Source organism: Corvus hawaiiensis, chromosome 11 (genome assembly GCF_020740725.1).
Source record: "Corvus hawaiiensis isolate bCorHaw1 chromosome 11, bCorHaw1.pri.cur, whole genome shotgun sequence".
In the NCBI taxonomy this organism is placed as follows: Eukaryota; Metazoa; Chordata; class Aves; order Passeriformes; family Corvidae; genus Corvus; species Corvus hawaiiensis.
Window position 1 is genome coordinate 20,524,334 of NC_063223.1, and position 24,300 is coordinate 20,548,633.

The 24,300-nt window shown below is 49.8% G+C and overlaps 3 protein-coding genes across 10 annotated transcripts; all 3 read left to right on the top strand.

Moving 5' to 3' along the window:
• The first annotated feature begins 351 nt into the window (after positions 1-351).
• NOL8 (nucleolar protein 8) lies at positions 352-10,851 on the top strand. Of its 8 annotated transcripts, none has more exons than XM_048315334.1 (16): positions 352-432; positions 844-1,027; positions 1,170-1,232; positions 2,013-2,091; positions 2,395-2,542; positions 3,399-3,467; positions 3,769-5,652; positions 5,940-6,056; positions 6,380-6,499; positions 6,824-6,908; positions 7,262-7,406; positions 7,920-8,003; positions 8,566-8,840; positions 9,052-9,178; positions 9,625-9,695; positions 9,902-10,284. In XM_048315334.1, the coding sequence occupies exons 2-16, from the start codon at positions 889-891 to the stop codon at positions 10,198-10,200; spliced, it is 3,705 nt and encodes a 1,234-aa protein (XP_048171291.1). In that variant the 5' UTR covers positions 352-432; positions 844-888; the 3' UTR covers positions 10,201-10,284. The 8 variants fall into 8 exon arrangements, with proteins under 8 accessions (XP_048171291.1, XP_048171290.1, XP_048171295.1 ...); XM_048315333.1 differs by having other exon boundaries at positions 420-470; XM_048315338.1 differs by lacking the exons at positions 352-432; positions 9,902-10,284 and adding an exon at positions 10,794-10,851 and having other exon boundaries at positions 477-1,027.
• Positions 10,852-10,854: 3 nt separating this feature from the next.
• Positions 10,855-15,988, top strand: LOC125331711. The gene is made up of 10 exons (XM_048316019.1): positions 10,855-11,006; positions 12,714-12,824; positions 13,142-13,233; positions 13,318-13,419; positions 13,746-13,822; positions 13,899-14,061; positions 14,148-14,254; positions 14,465-14,578; positions 14,730-14,848; positions 15,003-15,988. The coding sequence occupies exons 1-10, from the start codon at positions 10,859-10,861 to the stop codon at positions 15,986-15,988; spliced, it is 2,019 nt and encodes a 672-aa protein (XP_048171976.1). The 5' UTR covers positions 10,855-10,858.
• A 1,096-nt stretch (positions 15,989-17,084) lies between these two features.
• On the top strand, positions 17,085-24,160 carry LOC125331713 (PHD finger protein 7-like). Its single transcript, XM_048316020.1, has 12 exons — positions 17,085-18,208; positions 19,205-19,846; positions 21,554-21,664; positions 21,982-22,073; positions 22,158-22,259; positions 22,540-22,664; positions 22,741-22,903; positions 22,990-23,096; positions 23,307-23,420; positions 23,572-23,690; positions 23,845-23,944; positions 24,067-24,160. The coding sequence occupies exons 2-12, from the start codon at positions 19,699-19,701 to the stop codon at positions 24,158-24,160; spliced, it is 1,275 nt and encodes a 424-aa protein (XP_048171977.1). The 5' UTR covers positions 17,085-18,208; positions 19,205-19,698.
• The last annotated feature ends 140 nt before the right edge of the window (positions 24,161-24,300 follow it).

The window sequence follows — 24,300 nt, forward strand, 5'->3', positions numbered from 1 at the left end:
TGACGCAGCGCGCGCGCCCCGCGCCGTTCGAACCGCGCGCCAACCCCCGAGCCTGGGCGCTACCACAGCTGCTGCCCGAGCGGGGGGCGCTGGCCGCGCCTTCCTTCCCCTTCCCGGTCAAACAACAGAGCTGCTGGGGGAAAATTCCCGAGTTCTTTATTATAAACGTAAGGGAAAAGCCTTGCTTTTTCGGCTGTTCCCTTGGTTACGTTAATTTTTGCTCACGTGTTCCGGAAAACACCCCTGCTTTTCTTCCTGGTTAGTTACGTTCAAAGCGTCCGCTGTTACACGAGCCAGCCCCTGTGCTCCCACCACACTCGACCGGCCGGAAACAGGAACCCGGCAGAGACGAACAGCCGCTCAGGATCCAGCGGCCCCAGGAGGCGGAACCCTTTTTTCGAGTGCGGGCTGGGGAGAGTTGCGAGGGGGACGGTAAGCTGGTGGCGCTGCGGGGCTTGCACATGGCGGCGGTGAGGCAGGGCCGGAGCCGCCTGCGCGGCTCCTCAGTCTGGGGGTCCCTCGGCATCTCCCGGGAGGGGAGGGTTGGGCTGTGGGCGGCTCGCGTTCCCTCCATAGGGAACCCTTGGGTTACATTGCAAAGAGCCGTCTGCACTTAGGCTCGCGCATTTGGTTATGTGGTTCAGGGTTTTAAAAACCCCCCAGCGCCTGAACCCCGGTTCCTGCAGCAGCGCGGGATTTGCTGTCGCTGCGCTGGAGCAGAGCGTGTTACCTACTGCAAATCAAAGAGTGCTCTGCTTATAGGGTTCTTCATGGCTTTCTGATGCGCTGATTTGTCCCTGATTCGTTGTTCTAATCACATTGATCTGTTTTGTGTCCTTGCAGAGAAACAGAGTGTGTGTTCTGGGTGTCACACCTTGACTTCTGAGCATGGAGAAGGAACAGGTTTCCAAACGTTTGTATGTTGGAGGGCTTGGCCATACGGTTTCCAAGGCTGAACTGGAAGAAAGATTTGGCAAGTTTGGGCGTGTTTTGGAGGCAGAGATCATTACCAGAAAAGATGATCAGGGTAACAGTTTTCTTTCATCTTTTAAAAGTTAATTCCTTTTCTATTTGGCATGTGAAATGGAATTTTTGCTTCAGAGACAGGTCAATTTTAAAGGAAACCTTGAAACAGCATGGAAATTAACTTAACGTTTGTCATTCACCAGGGAACCCTACGAAAACTTTTGGCTACATCAGTGTCAACATTTCTGATGCAGATCTGAGAAAGTGTAAGTACTTTTTTGTTTTGGTTAGTTACGTTTTTGAGGCAGGTTACAGTGCTGATAATTCATCTCATGTTGTCACATCCAGCTGTGGTCACAGTAGAGCCTTTTTCATTCTGTTGTCAGGTTGATTCTCTTCTCTTTAAGCTGCAGTTTTATGGAAGCTGCTTTGCTGGCATTTTCAGAAATTGCTGTGAGCAGATTGAAAAGATTCCTTGTGACTGAAGTCGGTGATTTGAGAGTTCCAGAGATTTGTAGAAGGGTCTGGCTTGGAAGGGACCTTAAAGATTATCTCGTTCCACCCCCTGCCGTGGGCAGGGACACCTTCCACTATCCCAGGTTGCTCCCTGTTCAACCTGGCCTTAAACATTTCCAGGGATGGGGCAGCCACAGCTTCTCTGGGCAACCTCTTTGTTTGTTCTAAGCCTTTCATGAAAAGGAAATGTACTTCAAATGCTTCCATCAGGTCTATAAACCATTGAAATTGACTTATGTGAGAGGAAACCCAGAAGAAGAGCTGATGCAAAGCTGCTGTTGTAATGTGCCCCTGTGTGTGGGGAATGCTGCCATGAGGCACTTCTGCAGTGAGCACTTCAGTTTTGGATGTAGACCTGGTTTAAGATTTGGGTATTGGCCCTTTCAGGTCCAAGCCTAACCCAAGTTAGCAGTGAGGTGTAAGGTCATGCTGAGGGAGCCTCAGGTTGTCATAGAAGGAGGTGTAGTGAGGTCTGTGGTGTGCTTTCTGTTAACATAGAAAAGACTCATTTCCATCTCTCTGTTTTGCAGGCATGTCAATTTTAAATAAAACAAAATGGAAAGGGGGGACCCTGCAAATTGAGTTGGCCAAAGAAAGCTTTTTGCAGAGGTAGAAACCAATCTTTTCAAATGTATGCTGTTGCTAAAATCACCTTTTTTCTGCTTATCTGATAATATTATGGCTGTACTTCCATCTTCTATGCTGTTATTCTTTCAGTTTTTGTAGACTCTGGTGGGCTGTTGATGTGTGTTTTATGCTGCAACGTGTTTTGCATCATTATTCCCTTGAAGGTGATGGGTGTTAATTCTCTGAGTAGTGAGTGGTTGCTGTTCTGTGGGAGGGGATCACTGCCAGCTCCAATTCTGCACCTGGGCAGACCTTTTTCCATGTGTGATGTACTTTCTGGTACAGGCTGGCCACGGAGAGGGAGGAAGCAAAGCTGCAGAAAGAAAAACCACAGAGAAATGACCAAATGTGTCTGTTGGAATCACTGAAAAAGACTGGAGTTGTGGATTTCCACATGAGAGCAGTACCAGGTACAGAGGTGCCAGATCATAAGGTATGGTGGGGGTAGATGTGTAAGAGAAATAAAACAACAAAAAGCAAGCTCATTGCATCTAAATTCATGCCAAATTTATGCTTATAAAGAAACTTCATTATTCAGGGTGACAGTCCAAGTTGTGAAAAGCACTCTGAGGAAAGACCTCGTGTGTAGACCTGGAGAAGGGTCCTGTCATTCTTTGCAATGTCTGGAAATAATAATGATCATTCTGTCCTCTCTTGCATGTGAAATGAAGAAATGCTTCATTCCTCATCTATATTGGGAATATCTCTGTGTCACCCTTAAAAGCTTGTTAAGAGAATGTGTGACTGATTTCTCTACACCACACAGCTTTTGGTGGCTGGCTTGGGCTTCAACACAGGATCAGGGTCTGCACATGCTTACAAAATTAAGAATAAATTCACTGGACATGCAGATTTAGGCAACAAAATTTATATTTACTACAAAGTTTCCAAAACTGTTTGCTAAAGCACAGAATGGTTTCAGAGGGATTTTTAATTTTTTTTTTTGTGGAAAAGGAGAAAAAAGCAAAATAATAGTGATTCTGTCTTCATAAACCAGAAGCCCTATATTAAAAACAGCACATGTAAAGCAATTTAGTTCTTTATTATCACTCTTTATTTGTAGGTTGTTGAAATTTAGTTTTTTGGTTGGCTTTGGTTTGTTTGGTTTTTGAGAAAGAAGCTGGCCAAGTTGCATGGTAGGGCTCACTAGAGAGAATAAACAAAAAAGAATCCATCACATGTGGTTCTTCATTAATGTTTTTGTTACTTAGAATAAACATTTGTTTTATTCCAGAGTTACTTCCACTTTGTATTTTTTTTAAACACTGATTATTTTTCTTTTCTTTTAGAAGTGGGTTGTTGGAAAATTTGGCAGAGTCTTGCCTATCCTGCACCTCAGGAATCAACAAAAAAATAAAATATCCTTTTCTGATTGTTTGGGCTTGGACACAACTCCCTTCCTTTTGTCATATGGAGAAACAGTTGCTTAACAGTCTTAATTTTACTTCTCTGTCAGGCTTAATTTACTGAATCCCCCAAGTAAATCCTGCACTAAGTTTGTGTGACTTGTTTTCTACTGCAAGTCAGTTGTTTAAAGGCTTATGGTCATGACACAAAAAAGAATTCTTTGCTGTCCTTTCCTGCAGAATTCAGCCTGTTCATAAAGCCCTGAGTCTGCTGAAAGGATCGGGGTGTTTCACATCCTTAACTCAGACTAACGTGGTGAAATATGACCCCTCAAAGTACTGCCATAACCTTAGGAAGCTGGAGCCAGACCTGGCACATGCAGCTCCTGTATCCCAGCTCACCTGGCACCTGGAAGGGGGAGATGACAGCACAACCAGGAAGCGGCGAGGGGAATTCCCTGGGATGAGAAAACCACTGAAGAAACGGAGGCAGCTGGGCAGCGAGGCCTTGAATGGAGCAGCTCTGTCCTCTGGGTGTCCAAAACACACAGACTCACCACAGCTCAACCAGAAATCAAAACCCAAACCTAGTGAGGAGTTGGAATTGCTTCCAGCAATGAGGCTTGATGGGAGGATACCAGGGAGAGGTTTATTACCAGATCAAAGCAATGCAAATGGAGTTGCAGCCAAAAATAACACAAGTGTTTCTGATAGTGACATTGATTCTGAAGAGGAGATCAGAGCAATGGTAAAAAAAGAGACAGAAAGACATAAAGCTGAAAATGTTGAGACTGGAAGTGAGCACTTGGAAGTTGTTGGGGATAATTTTGAGTTAAAATACAGTAGTCATTGGTCCTTAAGCAATTCAGATGCCATGAAGAAAGCTATCAAAGGAAGTAACAGAGAGAAAGAGACTATGGAGTGTGATAATGGTTATGATTCAGCAGATACAGATGAAATTATTGCTGAAAGTAAAACTCCAGAAGATTCTAAACAGGGGAAGGTGAAAAATAAAGAAATATTAGCTAAAAAAAAATGCAGTTTGGTAAATGGCTCCTCACTGAAAACTCATAGTTTAAAAGAAGAGCGCATTGAAAGAAAAGGGAAAATGAACAAATCCAAAATTGCTGCCTTGCAGAGTACAGCAACCAGCAGTACAACAGAGATACATGATAGTGACAGCTCTTGCTCAGAGTCTGAGAAAGGGGAGTCTGAAATCAGCTCTGATTATGAGTCCATGATGCAAAACTGTTATCGCTTAGACCTGACCTTGGATGACTTAAAAGCACTGGCTACAGAAAACACTGGGACACCTGCAGGGGGGTCAGGCAGTGCACAGAGTCCTTGTCAGTCCAGTGCTGAAGATAATCCCAAGGATAATATTGTAAATAAAGCAAAACTTCCTAAATTTCATCCTACAGTTAAAAAAAAAGGTGTCTGTCCTGAAGATGTTCTGGCTGATATTTTAGCAGGGGAGGAGGATGCTGTTGAGGAAAGCTCCAAGGGACAAAATAATTCACATTTGAAATACCAGCCCTTCAGAGGAATGGGGTCCCTTTGTGTGAAAGAGTTAAGTAAGGAGAGCACTGAGTTAAAGAAGAAGTCTGTAGAAAGTTTGGGACTTGAAGCTTGTACATCTTATTGTGGGGAGGAGTCATCCAAAAATCAGCCAAAGAACCATCCATCGTGTTCACTTGAAGTCAGCAGCAAAAAGAGACACAAAATGCCTTGTGAACAACACAAGGAGCTGTCAGCTGCTGCCTCCTCAGCAGCTGGCTCCAGGCCTCATTTGCAAGGGAAGAACAAAGGTGTGAGTTCTCTACAAGACCAAAACTCAGAGCATGGAGCTGCTGCTGCCAGTACTGATCAGAGTGATGGGAGCAGTGACACGGACAGTGATGCTGCAGGGGCCCAGGAACACATTAAACAGCAGCTGAAGAGCCCAAAACGGCTTTCCAAAACATTTAAGAGGAATACATGCAAAAAAAATCCAGAATGTGAAGGTAATGAAGGTGGGAATGGGAAGACAAGCCTTCTGGAAGATAAGGAGCTTTGTCTTCATGCTGCTGCCTCAAAAGAGCCCAGTACAATAGAGAAACAGCTCCAGGACAACCAGAGGAGGCTGGCAGCTCTGGAAGAGAGATACAGAGAGAGAGAATTACAGAAGAAACTCATTCAAGGAGCTCTTTCTAATCTGGTAATTATACTCACAACTTGTACCTGAATAGTCTACAGTACAAGGAAGAGGGTAATTAATACATGTGGAGCATGATGCTTTAAAATCAGTCTCAAATTTCTGATGACATTGCCAGTTTTCTTTTGAGAGTATACAAAAGGCTGCATACCCCATCCCTGGAATATCTGTAGAGTTGCAAGAGGAGTAGCAGATTCCTCTTTTTGTGTCATGGAAATGTCTTTCAGAGAGTCATGTCTGAGGGCAGCAAGTATTTGATGTGTTTGACTTGACAGTTGACTCTTTCCTAGGATAAGCAGCCAGCAGAAAAGCACAAACACATCATATTCGATTCCGATGAGGAAAATGAAGCTGAAGTGGATGAGATGTTGAAAAAAGATGCAAGTTCAGGAAATATGCATGGAGAAGTAAGTGTTACTGGGAGAAGTTTAGTGTGACATAATCAGTTGAATTTTTATACCAAACTATCTCATGTTGTAACACCTGAGTTACCCTTTGCATGGGTATTTTGCCCATGGTAAAACCGAACAGTCGTAACTGTAAAGCAGAATTGTACAAGGTGTGTGCACAAGGTAAGATTCGAAGCATGTGGATCAGGAAGGGAACTGGTTGTGCAGGAAATCCGCTTTTTCAGCTAAACTGGAGAGCACATGAACAAAGTTGGGACTGATTTATATTCTCAAACTTCTGTAAACAGCTGCTTTTCTCTTTTTCATTCTGTGTAACAAAGGATAAGTCAGCTTCCAAACCTTCGGGCAGACTGTTTGATAGCAGTGAGGATGAGCAAGAGGATACAGACGATGAGCGATTCAAAATTAAGCCCCAGTTTGAAGGCAAAGCTGGTGAAAAAGTGAGTGAAGCCATTACTGTAACTGAGTTTTCTGTAGGTCTCCGTAACACCGCTTCAGAAGAACACGACTTGTATCTTTTCATTCTTGCTGAATACGATTTTTATGAACTTACAATAGAATTCCCTTAAAGGAAGGAAATAATGTGTGGTGGGGAGTGGGAGGAGTTTGTCTGACATGGTTCTTCGTATAAAAAGAAATTACTGGAAAAGGCGTCAAAAGCTAAAGGTAAAGAGTATGTTACCATAATTATAGTAAAAAAATCAAAGTTACTGAATGATGATTTCCTTCTCTGGTGCTTAATAGCATCTCTTTCATTTGTCCAGCTCCTGAAGCTGCAATCCCGCTTTGGCACCGATGAAAGGTTTCGCATGGATGCTCGCTTCCTTGAGAGTGACAGTGAAGAAGAAGGTAAAGCTGATCAAATTTCCTGGCTACTGGTAGTCATAGAGCCTTTCAACAGCCTTTCTTGCTTTACTGGGATCTTGTGTAGAGCATCTGTCAGTGGCAGAGGAGTTGCACAGTTGAGTGATGCAAGCGGGGAACAGGTTAAATAAATGCCCTGACTTTTCCATGAAACAGATGCCTGTGACATTTCTAATGAAAGATTTTCTACAGTGCGAGGGAGAAAACCTCTTAGTAGCTTTAAGATAAAGGAAGTGATGTGTTTATAGGCATGAACTCTTCTAGTACTGTAGTAAATGTTGTGCATCCAGCATTACAGGCTTAGCAGAGAAAATAGAATGTATTTATTTTTCTCTTAGCAGAGACAAACAGCCTGAAAGCAGATGAAGAAGAGGAGCTTGCTGCAGAGAAAAAGAAAAATCTGCAAATACTGGGAAGCCTCCTGAATATCAACCTGGAGCAGCCCAAGCCAAATAAAACAGCCACGAGTGTGAAGAAATTCAAGTATGAATCATCCACTATCAGTAAAGAAGGAGGTTTAGCAAGGCTAAGGTTTTTTAGGAAGGCAGCTGAAAGACCCTGAAATCTTTAAATTTTGAAGGATGGGCATAAAGGGTTCTTGTGTGTTGTTTTGGATTTTTTGCTGCTTTGGACCATTTGAATTTATGCAATGTTTGGTACTAAAAGAAATACATCCATATCTATATGGATAGCTCTATTTATGTAGTTCCTCAAGAGATTATCAGTTGCAGGTATAAACTCAATGCATAACACACAAGTGAGGGCTGTGTTTTACCTGAAGTATTGCTGTTTGGTTAAATCCACTTCTGCTTCTATATTGCCTGAGCCAGACACTGACTAGAGGGTGCTTCCTAACTGCCAGTTATATTTTGGATTGATTTGAAGCTTTTTTGGTAAAACAATGTGAATTTGGGTCTGACAGTAAAGATTTAGGGTAGCTTTCAGTTAGGCATTTAGAATGTAAAATGCTGTTTCTTCTCCTTTCTATTTTTGTAGAGATATTAATGCCCTCCGTTATGACCCCACAAGAGAGGACCATGCAGTTTTTGAAAGGAAACCAAGTGCTACAGAAAATGAGAGGTAGTGTTACAGCTTGGTAACTACAATTGTGTTGTTTTTTCCCGTGGAAAGATGGTTAGAGCAACAGACTGAGTTGGAAACTATGCAGATTGCTCTGTTTTTAACTTAGTTCTCTCTGTGGTTGCTAAAATCAAGCTATAATAGGAATTGTGACCACTAAAACCAGCATGTAGTATCGTCTTTCCTCCTAGTCCGTCTGTTCTCTGCCGTAAGTGAAGGTGAGGAAGCTCAATACAGGGACCTTGAGATTTGCAGGTCTCTGAGAAAAGTGTATTAACTCTTGACATTGCTATTGGCAGGAATCTGTGCTAAATACCTGATTGCTGTGTTGCCACCTATTAAGTGAAAAGTCACTTAAGGGGGTGGCTAATTAAAAAGGACACTTGTTCCTGCCTTTAGACTCAAACCTCAGATGTTTCCCCACTGCTTACCCTTGAAAGTGAACCACTCTTTAGTGGGCTTGGATACGTTTAGGGAGACAGAAGAGCAAGGTGGCTCTTAGGGAAGCTGTCTTTGGAAAGGACATGTGCTGTGTTGCTATCCTTAAGCAATCTGATTTCAGGAAAGCCAAAAGGAAGAAGAAAGAAGAGAGTGAGACACTGCCTCAAGTGTCTGAAGACATCTATTATGATATTGCTGCTGATTTAAAAGACTTGTTTGGATCTTCAAAGAAAAAAACAGAAAACACTGAGGACATACCCTGGGACAAAGAGGATGCGCAGGACTCTGTCCCAGCTGACCATCTGGGACCTTTGCCTGCGAACGACGTAGCTCAGGAGTCGAGTGTTTTCAAATTTTCCTTCTTTGGAGACACACAGGAGTCGGGCATGAAAGAAGGTAACAGCAAAATGTGTAAGAGATGCCTAGAACAAAGTGGAAAATACTGGAGCAGAGATTTAGCTCAGAAAATCTGAGGGGGGAAGATTCTGTCCTTCTGAAATCTGCCCTCTCCAGTGTAAGTATTTCACTTGAAAGGAGGGACTTTTCCTGGCAAGTAGAGGGATAACCTGGTTTTGGCTTTTTTTCTTTTTTGGTGCTGTTATTGCAGAGCCTTACATACTTGGACCAATAAAACCGGTGAAAGTCACATGGCAAGAGGATCCACGTTTCCAAGACAGCAGTTCTGAGAGTGATGATGAGCCTGAACCATCAGAAATTGGAAAGGACCAAGAAATGCAAGTTCCATTTGTATTTGTTCTCTCCTTGGTTGTCGTAGTTGGATGCTGTGGGCATATTAAGAGCAGCACTCAGGAAACGGGAAACGGACATTGCACACCTCTGAGCAGTGAAAGTCATCTTGGAAAACCGTCTGTGCTGCACCGAGTCAAAACTCCCAGCAGCCCATTTGATGTGAAGCTGAATATGAAGAGAGAGAAGTTGAGCACAAGAAATTAACTGGGTCGTTTTGGTTTGACCAAACCCAAACTGAGTTTGGCCAAAAGCCAAAGACACAGTCAGTTTTCTTTTAAAAAGTGGGGTTTTTATAGAAGGCTCTGTTTGGTTACTGTGGAGTAAAGCTCTTCAATGTTTACCATTTCTCTGAAGCGCTGCAGCTCTAACTCGTGTTCATGGAATTTGATAGTGCCTTTTAGGATGCTAAAATCCCTTTGTACTTGTCTAGGTTTCTTTCTTTACCACACACGGAAAGTGCTAGAGTCTTCTTCTTCTCCAAAGATGATGAACGCCTAAGAGGTACAACAGAACTTATTCACCCCTTTTGTATTTTTTTCCTTTTAAACTCTTACTGGAATTCAGTGAGGAAAAAATGCTGCCCGCTTATGAATGGTTTGTAGTCAACATTTGCCACCCTTACTTGGGGTCTAGGTTGTGCTAGAAGCCCGTGAGGAAGTCCTGGCAAAATAAAGGCTGAGCAGCTGTCTGGCTTTCTTTTCTTTCAGATAATTGCCTAATAGGTATCTGGACTTTTGGAGCTTACCAAAAAAATAGTCACTGGACAAGTTGCCTAGACATTTCAGACCCTTTTGGGCATATATATAATCGTAGTGCTCTGCAATCTTCCAGGCTATCTGATTTACAGCATGTGTTAAAATGGAGATCTCAGTCCTTAGCCAGCATCAGCTTTCATCCTGGTGTTGAGCTTTTCCTGGAGCAGCTGCTATTTCACTGCAATCTAGATTTCAGCATGTTCAGGAAAACTGCTGCTGCCTTTCATTTCTCGCAGTACACGCGGCTGTAACACCGAACATTTCTGTCGGAGCTCACGTGTGGTGGTGGGGGGAAGCGAATGGGAAGGATGTGGAGAATAGAGCTGCTGACTTTACTGCTGTGTTGCTCATGAGTGATCCAAGCAGCAGCATCATCAGAAGTGTTTAACCCTTATAATTGGTTCTTTGTTTTGTGCAGAGGGCCCAAAGTTATTTTGTAGATCAGTAGAGCTCAGTGAAGAAAAAGAGGGTTGGGAAGACAGACGTAGATTATTGCTTGAGGTGAGTATGAAACGTCTGTTCCCTGGTAACTGTGGCTGAAAGCTGAGCACGAGGAGGGAAGAGGGCTATGAATCTGCATGAGAAATTAATTCAGGACCTCAACAAGAGCCTGAAACTTTGTAATTACCAGAGAACAAAAGTGGTTTAGTATACTGGTGTGTATAACATCAGGTTGTGATGTCACTCAGGTAAACCACTAAATCTCTGCACGTTACGGGACAGGACCAGAGACTTAACTGTACATAGAGAAAGTGTTCAAGAGAAACAGTGAGTTTAGAGACTTCTCCTAATAGTGGATTCAGAAACTTCTCCTAATAATACGTTGGATTTTTACCATTTTCAGGAATGCCGGAAGAAGCATAAGGACGCCAAAAGAAAAGTGAAAGCAAACCAATAAATCTTTTACTGATGAGAAGCGTGTCATGTTTCTTCCTTGAAGAAGTTGCAAACCAATGTTACTTTGGAAATCCTTTCCAAGATCTAATAGGAAAAACTTTTGGCCAAAACTGTCAGCCTGTGTTTCTGAATAGGAATACGTGTCCTGTGTCAATTCAAGGTTTGTACCAGGGTTTGGGGTTTTCTGTGTGTAGGGCTTCAATGTCAGTTGCTTCTTGGCCGGACTTTTGATAATTAGATCATGTAACGAAGACAACATTTTACTGTGTCCTCGTGTCCAGTGCTGCACAGGGTTGGGAAAGAGCAGGTAGCTCTGTGTCTATACATAACTTGCAGGGGCAGCACAGGAGCAGCTCCCAGGGCCTGGGGAACAAGGAGGTTCATGGCGCTGAGGACAAAGTGTCCAGAGCTCGGCATAGTCCGGCTGAGCTCTTCTGGCTCCTTCTGCTTCGAGCCCTTGCCGAGACACGGGTTCACTACAGACCCCGGAGTGCCACTTCCCAACTTAGCCCTCTTCCTCTGCCTCCTCCCTGCCTCCTGCATAAAGGCACTCCCTGGCATTGCGCCAGCTGTGCCTCCCTCCTAGTTCAGTGAAGGCATCCTTGTCCTCCCAAGGTGCCTCTCCCATGGAGTCAGGAAAATTGATGAACTCCCGCTGCCCCGGCATCAGGCAGGTGCAGGGTGTCCCTGCTCGTCACCCCTTGCTTTCCAGGGGTCCCGCTGATTGTTCTAGAAGCCATTGATCTGGATTTTCCAGGAGCATGCTTGCAAAGACGTGAATGAGAAAAGGCCAAAAGAACGGTTTGTGCTTCTCTTCTAGCTGTTTTTTTCAATATATTTATTGGCTAGTAGGAAAGCATGGACCAAACTGGCAAAAGTGCCTTTCATGTGGGAAAAGCATCCTCCTGCATTTGACTTCTGAGTCGAGGACTGTTTCAAGCTCTCCAGTCAGATGCCCGCAGAAAACTCCCTCTGAATTCTCTGGGTTTCCATCAGAGTCAGTGTAAAAGCTGGCGTTTCTCAGGAGCTTATCACTAAATTTTCCATTTAATACTAAATGTCAAAGTTGTTAGTTCATAGGGTGACAGGATAATTGAGGTTGGGAGCCACATGCGGTGGTCTCCAGTTTTATCTCCTGTTCCCAACACTGACCAGCAAGAGTATCAAATCGGGTTCCTCTGGGATTTCTCCAGACAGGTCTCAGGGAAAACGTCGCTCCACCTGGGGCAGCTTTTGAATCTGTCCAGTGCAAGAGAGCCCACAAGCTCTCTGGGCAGCCGACTGCCAGGGGCAGGAGCCCTGGAGTGGCACTGCCTGAACAACCCCTTTCTGCCAACAGTGCCACCCTCGATGGCTGCCCCAGGGCCTGGCATTTGACCCTGCACTTGTTGCAGGAGCCCCTGCCCTGGTTGGGCTCTGACCAAAGGCTCGGACCCATCTCAGAACCTCGGTTCCCAAGGGTGGCGTGGGACTGAGGCCATCGCTGCCCCTATTTTGGGTGCGCGTTGCTGATGTCAGAATGGCCATTGTGACCCGTGCGACCAAGGCCACCAGAGGGAACGCTGGGCTCAGGCCGTGTGTCAGTGCGACCTGACAACGGGAGGAGAAGGTAGGACAGGGACGGGGCTGCCCAGGGACCAGAGGGGCCCCACACCTCGGGGCTCTGGGCCTGTGCTGCAGGCTCACCTGCCTCTCCCTTCCCAGACGCAGCAGAGGAACATCCACGGGAGACAGCAGTGTTCCTCGACGCGGTGACGGGAGGAGAAGGCGGACTGGAGCAGGGCTCACGCAGGGCTCACCAGGGAGTAGTGCCCTCGTGGCTCTGGGCCGGTTCTGCAAACTCCCCACACTCTTCTTTCTCCCACAGAGGGAGAGGACGAGCGCCTGGAGAAGGTCGCGGTGTTCCTGCACGGGGACTCATCGCAGACCAGAACCATGGCAGAAGGGAAGCAGGAGGCCTCTGATGCCAGGGAGCCAGGTGAGGGCAAAGCAGCCCTCCCGCAGCCTGGCACAGGGGCTGTCGGGGCAGCCAGCGTGGGGCCCGGAGCGGAGGCAGGGGGAGGCAGGAGCTGCCCAGCCATGCTGGGGCTGGGAGCCTCCTTCCTGCCCAAGGGGGGCCCAGCCGGGCCAGGGGGCAGCTGTGGGGACGCCCGCGCTGTCCCCTGCTCCCCAAGGCCTCCAGGCCTGCCCATCAGCCAGGCAGGCAGGGCCAGAGCAGCCCTTGGGGCCGATGCTGCGGGCTAAGAGCCCCGCAGAGGTGCTCGTGCCCGGTGCCATTGGCTCTGTCCCCTGCAGCATGCCTGCTGTGCCGCCGCGCAGAGGCTGACCCGGACATCTGCGGCGACAAACAGGAGAAGCACGGGCTCTGTGCCCACATCTTCTGCCTGGTGAGTTGCACCGGGCCTCCCTCCGGCATTGCAGTGGGCAGCCCCTGCCACTCTCTCCTCATCAGCTCCCTGTCTTTGCCACAGAATTTCGCCATGTCCAATTTTCGACAAGAAAAGCGTCGTGTAGGATTCATGGGCTATCGCCCTCGCGATATCCAACTTGCAGTCAGCCGGGCGGCTCAGAAGGTGAGAGCCTGACAAGAGCAGGGAGGTTTGTGCCAGGCGAGGTTTGCCAGTGCTTAGCCCAGACCCCACAAAAGAAAGGCCGGCCCTTCCCACCAGCTGTGGGACAAAAGTCTGGCTCCCAGCAGCTCCACAGAGGCTCTGGCACAGGAGCCTCTTCCTCCAGGCGGGTCTGTGGGCTGAGACCCAGCAGCGGCCACAGTCCTGCGCCCTGCCCGGAGCCGTGAGGCTGCCTGGGGAGGCCCCGAGGCTGCTGCTGATGGGGCTGCTTGGCTCTTTCCAGCACTGCTGCGTCTGTGGGGAGACTGGGGCCACCATCGTGCTGTCAGGAAGACTGCGACAGATGGTTCCACCTGCCCTGTGCCAAGGAGGGTCACTGTGTGACTGAATACATAACCCCATACAGGTACCTCCTCTCCCCTTCTGGCCACCCCTGTGGAAGGACCCAGCATTTCCCACTTTGCTCGTCCCTTTTCCCCCAGCTCCTACTGCCCTGAGCACTGCCCAGAACAGGATGTGAGGGCGATTCCGGAGCCAGGCACCGAATGCCCCATCTGCATGGAGCCTGTGGAGGAGAGAAAGAGCTACACAACACTGGTGTGCCCAGCGTGCAAAAAGGCCTGGTTCCACAGGGACTGCATCCAGGTAGGAGCCATTTCCGCAGCCCCGGGGCACAGCAGGTGCTCAGCAGCATGAGGGCCTTGCTCACGCTGCTGCTGTTTGCCCTGCAGGGACAGGCCTTGCGCGCTGGTGCATTGTACTTCCAGTGCCCCCTCTGCAGAGACGATGATGAGTTTGCTGTCCAAATGTTCCTCATGGGGATCCGAATCCCCTTCAGGTTGGTGTCCTTCTGCCTGGCTCACAACACAGGAGGGGGCAGCTGCTGTGCCAGGCCCTGCCCCCGCAGTCCTGGCCCTGCCCTGTCCCGTGAGTCTGGGCTTCAGCTTCACGCAAGACTTGCAAAAGCACCGGAGGAAGAGCAGGGACAGCCTGTACCTCCAGGATGGCAGAGCAGCACAAACGCATCAGCTTTTCCTTTCCCCATCAGACAGCCAACATGGGAGGACAACGATGCCTTTGCAGAATTAGGAGAGAGGCACAGCTGGTGCAATGCCAGGAAGTGCCTTTATCCAGGAGGCAGGGAGGAGGCAGAGGAAGAGGGGTAAGCTGGGCAGCTGCACCCCAGGGCTCTGCAGGGAACCTGTGTCTCGGCAAGGGCTCGAAGCAGAAGGAGGCAGAAGAAGAGCTCAGCCGGACAATCCCGAGCTGTGGACACTTTGTCCTCAGTGCCATGAACCCATTTGCTTTCCCAGGCCCTGGGAACTGCTCCTGTGCTCCTCCTGTGCTGCTGAGGGCACCCACAGGCGCTGCTCTGGCCTCACAAGCAACACTCCCAGCTGGGAGTGCGACAGCTGTGCTGGTCTGGGCACAGGTATGAGGCAACGCAGCTGCGTGGCCCTGGGCTGGGGTCAGTGCCAAGGCTGGGCTTGGCAGAGCCCGTCCGCTCCTGGAGGGCTGGGGGCACCGCTCTGGCCTGGCCTGGCCCAGGCCTGCTGGGCCCCTCTCATTCCTGCTTCCCCTTACAGCCCCCAGGGATGAGCCGGAGCTCAATGCCCCCAGGGATGAGCCGGAGCTCAATGCCCCCAGGGATGAGCCGGAGCTCAATGTCCCCAGCCTGGCCGGACAGTCAGGATTGGAGCCTTCTCATGGATTGGAGCCTTCCCATAGCTCTGCACAATCCGAGGCCATCAGCCCCAACTCTGGCATCCTGGCACCATCGGGTGTGCCTCCCCTGTCTCCGTCTCCAGAGACCAGCAAACGCAGCAGCGTCCAACATGCACCAATGAGGCAGCTGCTGCAATCTTCCTCGCTGGAGAGCAGCAGCCCCTGCACGGAGAGTGAGGTGACATCAAGGTCATCAGACACCAGCCATTCCAGAGGCTCTGGGTCTGACCGCAGGCAAAATCGCTCTCGCCGGCAAAGTTGGGCCTCAAATCCACCTGTCCGGTCGAGGAGTCGCCGTGACAGGAGCCAGAGGACAGGACCAAGGGCTGAGAGGCCCAGGCACAGAAGGACACCATCAGAGACATCCCCCAGACGCAGCCGCTCGCGCCAGCAACGTCGGGCCTCAAATCCACCTGTCCGGTCGCGGAGTCGCCGTGACAGGAGCCAGAGGACAGCACCAAGGGCTGAGACGCCCAGGCCGAGGGAGACAACATCAGGGACATCCACCAGGAGCAACCGCTCCCGCCGGCGACGTCAGGCCTCAAATCCACCTCTCCAGTCGAGGAGTCGCCGTGACAGGAGCCGCAGGACAGCAGCAACTGCTGAGAGGCCCAGGCCGAGGGAGACACCATCAGAGACATCCCTCAGACGCAGCCGCACCCGCCAGCGACGTCGCGCCTCAAATCCACCTGTCCGGTCGAGGAGTCGCCGTGACAGGAGCCGCAGCACAGCAGCAACTGCTGAGAGGCCCAGGCGTAGGGTGACATTGCCGGGGACATCCACCAGGAGCAACCGCTCCCGCCAGCGACGTCAGGCCTCAACTCAGGCCTCGAAAATCAGCATGTAGCGTCATCTTTTCTTTCTAGTCCGTCTGTTCTCTGCCGTAAGTGAAGGTGAGGAAGCTCAATACAGGGACCTTGAGATTTGCAGGTCTCTGAGAAAAGTGTATTAACTCTTGACATTGCTATTGGCAGGAATCTGTGCTAAATACCTGATTGCTGTGTTGCCACCTATTAAGTGAAAAGTCACTTAAGGGGGTGGCTAATTAAAAAGGACACTTGTTCCTGCCTTTAGACTCAAACCTCAGATGTTTCCCCACTGCTTACCCTTGAAAGTGAACCACTCCTTAGTGGGCTTGGATACGTTTAGGGAGACAGAAGAGCAAGGTGGCTCTTAGGGAAGCTGTCTTTGGAAAGGACATGTGCTGTGTTGCTATCCTTAAGCAATCTGATTTCAGGAAAGCCAAAAGGAAGAAGAAAGAAGAGAGTGAGACACTGCCTCAAGTGTCTGAAGACATCGATTATGACATTGCTGCTGATTTAAAAGACTTGTTTGGACCTTCAAAGAACAAACCAGAAAACGCTGAGGACATACCCTTGGGACAAAGAGGATGCGCAGGACTCTGTCCCAGCTGACCATCTGGGACCTTTGCCTGCGAACGACGTAGCTCAGGAGTCGAGTGCTTTCACTTTTCCTTCTTTGGAGACACACAGGAGTCGGGCATGAAAGAAGGTAACAGCAGAACCCTTCTAACGGTGCCATTCCTAGGAAGAGCTTAAGGCAGGCACTGCAGAGCAATACGGTGTAAAGAGGGTCAGGATCCAGGGGCTTTTCAGCGGTAGAAGCCAGTAATTAGGCAGAAGCATTTTGATCTTCATTTCTACTTGCCAGGCTTGTGGTAGATTAAGGAGAGGTAACTCGTGCTTGCATCTCAGAGTTTTGAAAGGCGGGCTTTGAGAGAGAAGGCAGTGGGGTCTTTGCAGAGTGGTGAAAAAGCTTGTTGTCATCCCCTAAATTTCTCAAACAGGGAAAAAGGTGACACACCAGTCCTGGCAAGTTTCATAGAACCCAACAAGACTTCAAAGAAAATGTGTGTTAATGTAGAGTGAAGAGCAAAATCCTGGAGCTGACCCCAGGATTCAAGAACATTTTATTAGTTACTGAATTCTATTCTTGGACCTTTAGAAAATGGAAGCTGAATGACACATCATCATTGGCGTGTGCTAACCTCAGATAAAATGAGGCCTTATGAAATGAAGATGAAACAATATTAAATCAAGTCACAGTCTTGTAGGAAAGAAAAGAAACTGTGCAAAGTTACCCAAAAGATTAAAAAACCCAAGGTGCTTTGTGTGCAACAACACAAAGCAACAAGCCCCCCACACTTCTGCTGAATTCAGAAGGTAGTTAGTGTCTTCTGAATGCAGCGATCAAGGTTTAGGAATACGTAGGAGATGCCTAGAACAAAGTGGAAAATACTGGAGCAGAGATTTAGCTCAGAAAATCTGAGGGGAGAAGATTCTGTCCTTCTGAAATCTGCCTTCTCCAGTGTAAGTATTTCACTTGAAAGGAGGGACTTTTCCTGGCAAGTAGAGGGATAACCTGGTTTTGGCTTTTTTTCTTTTTTGGTGCTGTTATTGCAGAGCCTTACATACTTGGACCAATAAAACCGGTGAAAGTCACATGGCAAGAGGATCCACGTTTCCAAGACAGCAGTTCTGAGAGTGATGATGAGCCTGAACCATCAGAAATTGGAAAGGACCAAGAAATGCAAGTTCCATTTGTATTTGTTCTCTCCTTGGTTGTCGTAGTTGGATGCTGTGGGCATATTAAGAGCAGCACTCAGGAAACGGGAAACGGACATTGCACACCTCTGAGCAGTGAAAGTCATCTTGGAAAACCGTCTGTGCTGCACCGAGTCAAAACTCCCAGCAGCCCATTTGATGTGAAGCTGAATATGAAGAGAGAGAAGTTGAGCACAAGAAATTAACTGGGTCGTTTTGGTTTGACCAAACCCAAACTGAGTTTGGCCAAAAGCCAAAGACACAGTCAGTTTTCTTTTAAAAAGTGGGGTTTTTATAGAAGGCTCTGTTTGGTTACTGTGGAGTAAAGCTCTTCAATGTTTACCATTTCTCTGAAGCGCTGCAGCTCTAACTCGTGTTCATGGAATTTGATAGTGCCTTTTAGGATGCTAAAATCCCTTTGTACTTGTCTAGGTTTCTTTCTTTACCACACACGGAAAGTGCTAGAGTCTTCTTCTTCTCCAAAGATGATGAACGCCTAAGAGGTACAACAGAACTTATTCACTCCTTTTGTATTTTTTTCCTTTTAAACTCTTACTGGAATTCAGTGAGGAAAAAATGCTGCCCGCTTATGAATGGTTTGTAGTCAACATTTGCCACCCTTACTTGGGGTCTAGGTTGTGCTAGAAGCCCGTGAGGAAGTCCTGGCAAAATAAAGGCTGAGCAGCTGTCTGGCTTTCTTTTCTTTCAGATAATTGCCTAATAGGTATCTGGACTTTTGGAGCTTACCAAAAAAATAGTCACTGGACAAGTTGCCTAGACATTTCAGACCCTTTCAGGTATGTATATCATCTTTAACTTTTTCTTGTCTTTCTGCTGTTATCATTAAGAACGTTGAGTATTCTTATCAGCCACATATGCCCGTGGGGTTCTTTGTCCTCCTGAATCTCGGTTTTTCTCTTCTGAATCCAGTGAATTTTGTACTAAAAACCAAGGAAAACAACAGTCAAAGAAAACATACGCAGCCCTAAACATTCCACAGGCCACCAAAACAATGGCTTGTTACATTTGATAGAACACAGTTTTAGGACAGCCTTAAAGGATGTTTGTTTCTTGAGACCTACTAGATAACTGTGATGCAACGAGCTGATGTGTTCATACAGTTACTGTCCTGCGTGCTTCCAGCCTGTCTGATTTACAGCGCGTGTTAAAATGGGGATCTCAGTCGTCAGCAGCCATCAGTTTTGGGGGGAGATGTGGGATCCTGGTGTTGAGCTTTTCCTGGAGCAGCTGCTATTTCACTGCAATCTAGATTTCAGCATGTTCAGGAAAACTGCTGCTGCCTTTCATTTCTCGCAGTACACGCGGCTGTAACACCGAACATTTCTGTCGGAGCTCACGTGTGGTGGTGGGGGGAAGCGAATGGGAAGGATGTGGAGAATAGAGCTGCTGACTTTACTGCTGTGTTGCTCATGAGTGATCCAAGCAGCAGCATCATCAGAAGTGTTTAACCCTTATAATTGGTTCTTTGTTTTGTGCAGAGGGCCCAAAGTTATTTTGTAGATCAGTAGAGCTCAGTGAAGAAAAAGAGGGTTGGGAAGACAGACGTAGATTATTGCTTGAGGTGAGTATGAAACGTCTGTTCCCTGGTAACTGTGGCTGAAAGCTGAGCACGAGGAGGGAAGAGGGCTATGAATCTGCATGAGAAATTAATTCAGGACCTCAACAAGAGCCTGAAACTTTGTAATTACCAGAGAACAAAAGTGGTTTAGTATACTGGTGTGTATAACATCAGGTTGTGATGTCACTCAGGTAAACCACTAAATCTCTGCACGTTACGGGACAGGACCAGAGACTTAACTGTACATAGAGAAAGTGTTCAAGAGAAACAGTGAGTTCAGAGACTTCTCCTAATAGTGGATTCAGAAACTTCTCCTAATAATACGTTGGATTTTCACCATTTTCTGGAATGCCGAAGGAAGCATAAGGACGCCAAAAGAAAAGTGAAAGCAAACCAATAAATCTTCTTTTACTGATGAGAAGCGTGTCATGTTTCTTCCTTGAAGAAGTTGCAAACCAATGTTACTTTGGAAATCCTTTCCAAGATCTAATAGGAAAAACTTTTGGCCAAAACTGTCAGCCTGTGTTTCTGAATAGGAATACGTGTCCTGTGTCAATTCAAGGTTTGTACCAGGGTTTGGGGTTTTCTGTGTGTAGGGCTTCAATGTCAGTTGCTTCTTGGCCGGACTTTTGATAATTAGATCATGTAACGAAGACAACATTTTACTGTGTCCTCGTGTCCAGTGCTGCACAGGGTTGGGAAAGAGCAGGTAGCTCTGTGTCTATACATAACTTGCAGGGGCAGCACAGGAGCAGCTCCCAGGGCCTGGGGAACAAGGAGGTTCATGGCGCTGAGGACAAAGTGTCCAGAGCTCGGCATAGTCCGGCTGAGCTCTTCTGGCTCCTTCTGCTTCGAGCCCTTGCCGAGACACGGGTTCACTACAGACCCCGGGGTGCCACTTCCCAACTTAGCCCTCTTCCTCTGCCTCCTCCCTGCCTCCTGCATAAAGGCACTCCCTGGCATTGCGCCAGCTGTGCCTCCCTCCTAGTTCAGTGAAGGCATCCTTGTCCTCCCAAGGTGCCTCTCCCATGGAGTCAGGAAAATTGATGAACTCCCGCTGCCCCGGCATCAGGCAGGTGCAGGGTGTCCCTGCTCGTCACCCCTTGCTTTCCAGGGGTCCCGCTGATTGTTCTAGAAGCCATTGATCTGGATTTTCCAGGAGCATGCTTGCAAAGACGTGAATGAGAAAAGGCCAAAAGAACGGTTTGTGCTTCTCTTCTAGCTGTTTTTTTCAATATATTTATTGGCTAGTAGGAAAGCATGGACCAAACTGGCAAAAGTGCCTTTCATGTGGGAAAAGCATCCTCCTGCATTTGACTTCTGAGTCGAGGACTGTTTCAAGCTCTCCAGTCAGATGTCCGCAGAAAACTCCCTCTGAATTCTCTGGGTTTCCATCAGAGTCAGTGTAAAAGCTGGCGTTTCTCAGGAGCTTATCACTAAATTTTCCATTTAATACTAAATGTCAAAGTTGTTAGTTCATAGGGTGACAGGATAATTGAGGTTGGGAGCCACGTGCGGTGGTCTCCAGTTTTATCTCCTGTTCCCAACACTGACCAGCAAGAGTATCAAATCGGGTTCCTCTGGGATTTCTCCAGACAGGTCTCAGGGAAAACGTCGCTCCACCTGGGGCAGCTTTTGAATCTGTCCAGTGCAAGAGAGCCCACAAGCTCTCTGGGCAGCCGACTGCCAGGGGCAGGAGCCCTGGAGTGGCACTGCCTGAACAACCCCTTTCTGCCAACAGTGCCACCCTCGATGGCTGCCCCAGGGCCTGGCATTTGACCCTGCACTTGCTGCAGGAGCCCCTGCCCTGGTTGGGCTCTGACCAAAGGCTCGGACCCATCTCAGAACCTCGGTTCCCAAGGGTGGCGTGGGACTGAGGCCATCGCTGCCCCTATTTTGGGTGCGCGTTGCTGATGTCAGAATGGCCATTGTGACCCGTGCGACCAAGGCCACCAGAGGGAACGCTGGGCTCAGGCCGTGTGTCAGTGCGACCTGACAACGGGAGGAGAAGGTAGGACAGGGACGGGGCTGCCCAGGGACCAGAGGGGCCCCACACCTCGGGGCTCTGGGCCTGTGCTGCAGGCTCACCTGCCTCTCCCTTCCCAGACGCAGCAGAGGAACATCCACGGGAGACAGCAGTGTTCCTCGACGCGGTGACGGGAGGAGAAGGCGGACTGGAGCAGGGCTCACGCAGGGCTCACCAGGGAGTAGTGCCCTCGTGGCTCTGGGCCGGTTCTGCAAACTCCCCACACTCTTCTTTCTCCCACAGAGGGAGAGGACGAGCGCCTGGAGAAGGTCGCGGTGTTCCTGCACGGGGACTCATCGCAGACCAGAACCATGGCAGAAGGGAAGCAGGAGGCCTCTGATGCCAGGGAGCCAGGTGAGGGCAAAGCAGCCCTCCCGCAGCCTGGCACAGGGGCTGTCGGGGCAGCCAGCGTGGGGCCCGGAGCGGAGGCAGGGGGAGGCAGGAGCTGCCCAGCCATGCTGGGGCTGGGAGCCTCCTTCCTGCCCAAGGGGGGCCCAGCCGGGCCAGGGGGCAGCTGTGGGGACGCCCGCGCTGTCCCCTGCTCCCCAAGGCCTCCAGGCCTGCCCATCAGCCAGGCAGGCAGGGCCAGAGCAGCCCTTGGGGCCGATGCTGCGGGCTAAGAGCCCCGCAGAGGTGCTCGTGCCCGGTGCCATTGGCTCTGTCCCCTGCAGCATGCCTGCTGTGCCGCCGCGCAGAGGCTGACCCGGACATCTGCGGCGACAAACAGGAGAAGCACGGGCTCTGTGCCCACATCTTCTGCCTGGTGAGTTGCACCGGGCCTCCCTCCGGCATTGCAGTGGGCAGCCCCTGCCACTCTCTCCTCATCAGCTCCCTGTCTTTGCCACAGAATTTCGCCAGCCTCATTTTTCGACAAGACGATGATCAGACCGGATTCACGGGCTATCGCCCTCGCGATATCCAACTTGCAGTCAGCCGGGCAGCTCAGGAGGTGAGAGCCTGACAAGAGCAGGGAGGTTTGTGCCAGGCGAGGTTTGCCAGTGCTTAGCCCAGACCCCACAAAAGAAAGGCCGGCCCTTCCCACCAGCTGTGGGACAAAAGTCTGGCTCCCAGCAGCTCCACAGAGGCTCTGGCACAGGAGCCTCTTCCTCCAGGCGGGTCTGTGGGCTGAGACCCAGCAGCGGCCACAGTCCTGCGCCCTGCCCGGAGCCGTGAGGCTGCCTGGGGAGGCCCCGAGGCTGCTGCTGATGGGGCTGCTTGGCTCTTTCCAGCACTGCTGCGTCTGTGGGGAGACTGGGGCCACCATCATGTGCTGTCAGGAAGACTGCGACAGATGGTTCCACCTGCCCTGTGCCAAGGAGGGTCACTGTGTGACTCAGTACATAACCCCATACAGGTACCTCCTCTCCCCTTCTGGCCACCCCTGTGGAAGGACCCAGCATTTCTCACTTTGCTCGTCCCTTTTCCCCCAGGTCCTTCTGCCCTGAGCACTGCCCAGAACAGGATGTGAGGGCGATTCCGGAGCCAGGCACCGAATGCCCCATCTGCATGGAGCCTGTGGAGGAGAGAAAGAGCTACACAACACTGGTGTGCCCAGCGTGCAAAAAGGCCTGGTTCCACAGGGACTGCATCCAGGTAGGAGCCATTTCCGCAGCCCCGGGGCACAGCAGGTGCTCAGCAGCATGAGGGCCTTGCTCACGCTGCTGCTGTTTGCCCTGCAGGGACAGGCCTTGCGCGCTGGTGCATTGTACTTCCAGTGCCCCCTCTGCAGAGACGATGATGAGTTTGCTGTCCAAATGTTCGTCATGGGGATCCGAATCCCCTTCAGGTTGGTGTCCTTCTGCCTGGCTCACAACACAGGAGGGGGCAGCTGCTGTGCCAGGCCCTGCCCCCGCAGTCCTGGCCCTGCCCTGTCCCGTGAGTCTGGGCTTCAGCTTCACGCAAGACTTGCAAAAGCACCGGAGGAAGAGCAGGGACAGCCTGTACGTCCAGGATGGCAGAGCAGCACAAGCTCATCAGCTTTTCCTTTCCCCATCAGACAGCCAACATGGGAGGACAACGATGCCTTTGCAGAATTAGGAGAGAGGCACAGCTGGTGCAATGCCAGGAAGTGCCTTTATCCAGGAGGCAGGGAGGAGGCAGAGGAAGAGGGGTAAGCTGGGCAGCTGCACCCCAGGGCTCTGCAGGGAACCTGTGTCTCGGCAAGGGCTCGAAGCAGAAGGAGGCAGAAGAAGAGCTCAGCCGGACAATCCCGAGCTGTGGACACTTTGTCCTCAGTGCCATGAACCCATTTGCTTTCCCAGGCCCTGGGAACTGCTCCTGTGCTCCTCCTGTGCTGCTGAGGGCACCCACAGGCGCTGCTCTGGCCTCACAAGCAACACTCCCAGCTGGGAGTGCGACAGCTGTGCTGGTCTGGGCACAGGTATGAGGCAACGCAGCTGCGTGGCCCTGGGCTGGGGTCAGTGCCAAGGCTGGGCTTGGCAGAGCCCGTCCGCTCCTGGAGAGCTGGGGGCACCGCTCTGGCCTGGCCTGGCCCAGGCCTGCTGGGCCCCTCTCATTCCTGCTTCCCCTTACAGCCCCCAGGGATGAGCCGGAGCTCAATGCCCCCAGGGATGAGCCTGAGCTCAATGCCCCCAGGGATGAGCCGGAGCTCAATGTCCCCAGCCTGGCCGGACAGTCAGGATTGGAGCCTTCTCATGGATTAGAGCCTTCCCATAGCTCTGCACAATCCGAGGCCATCAGCCCCAACTCTGGCATCCTGGCACCATCGGGTGTGCCTCCCCTGTCTCCGTCTCCAGAGACCAGCAAACGCAGCAGCGTCCAACATGCACCAATGAGGCAGCTGCTGCAATCTTCCTCGCTGGAGAGCAGCAGCCCCTGCACGGAGAGTGAGGTGACATCAAGGTCATCAGACACCAGCCATTCCAGAAGCTCTGGGTCTGACCGCAGGCAAAATCGCTCTCGCCGGCAAAGTTGGGCCTCAAATCCACCTGTCCGGTCGAGGAGTCGCCGTGACAGGAGCCAGAGGACAG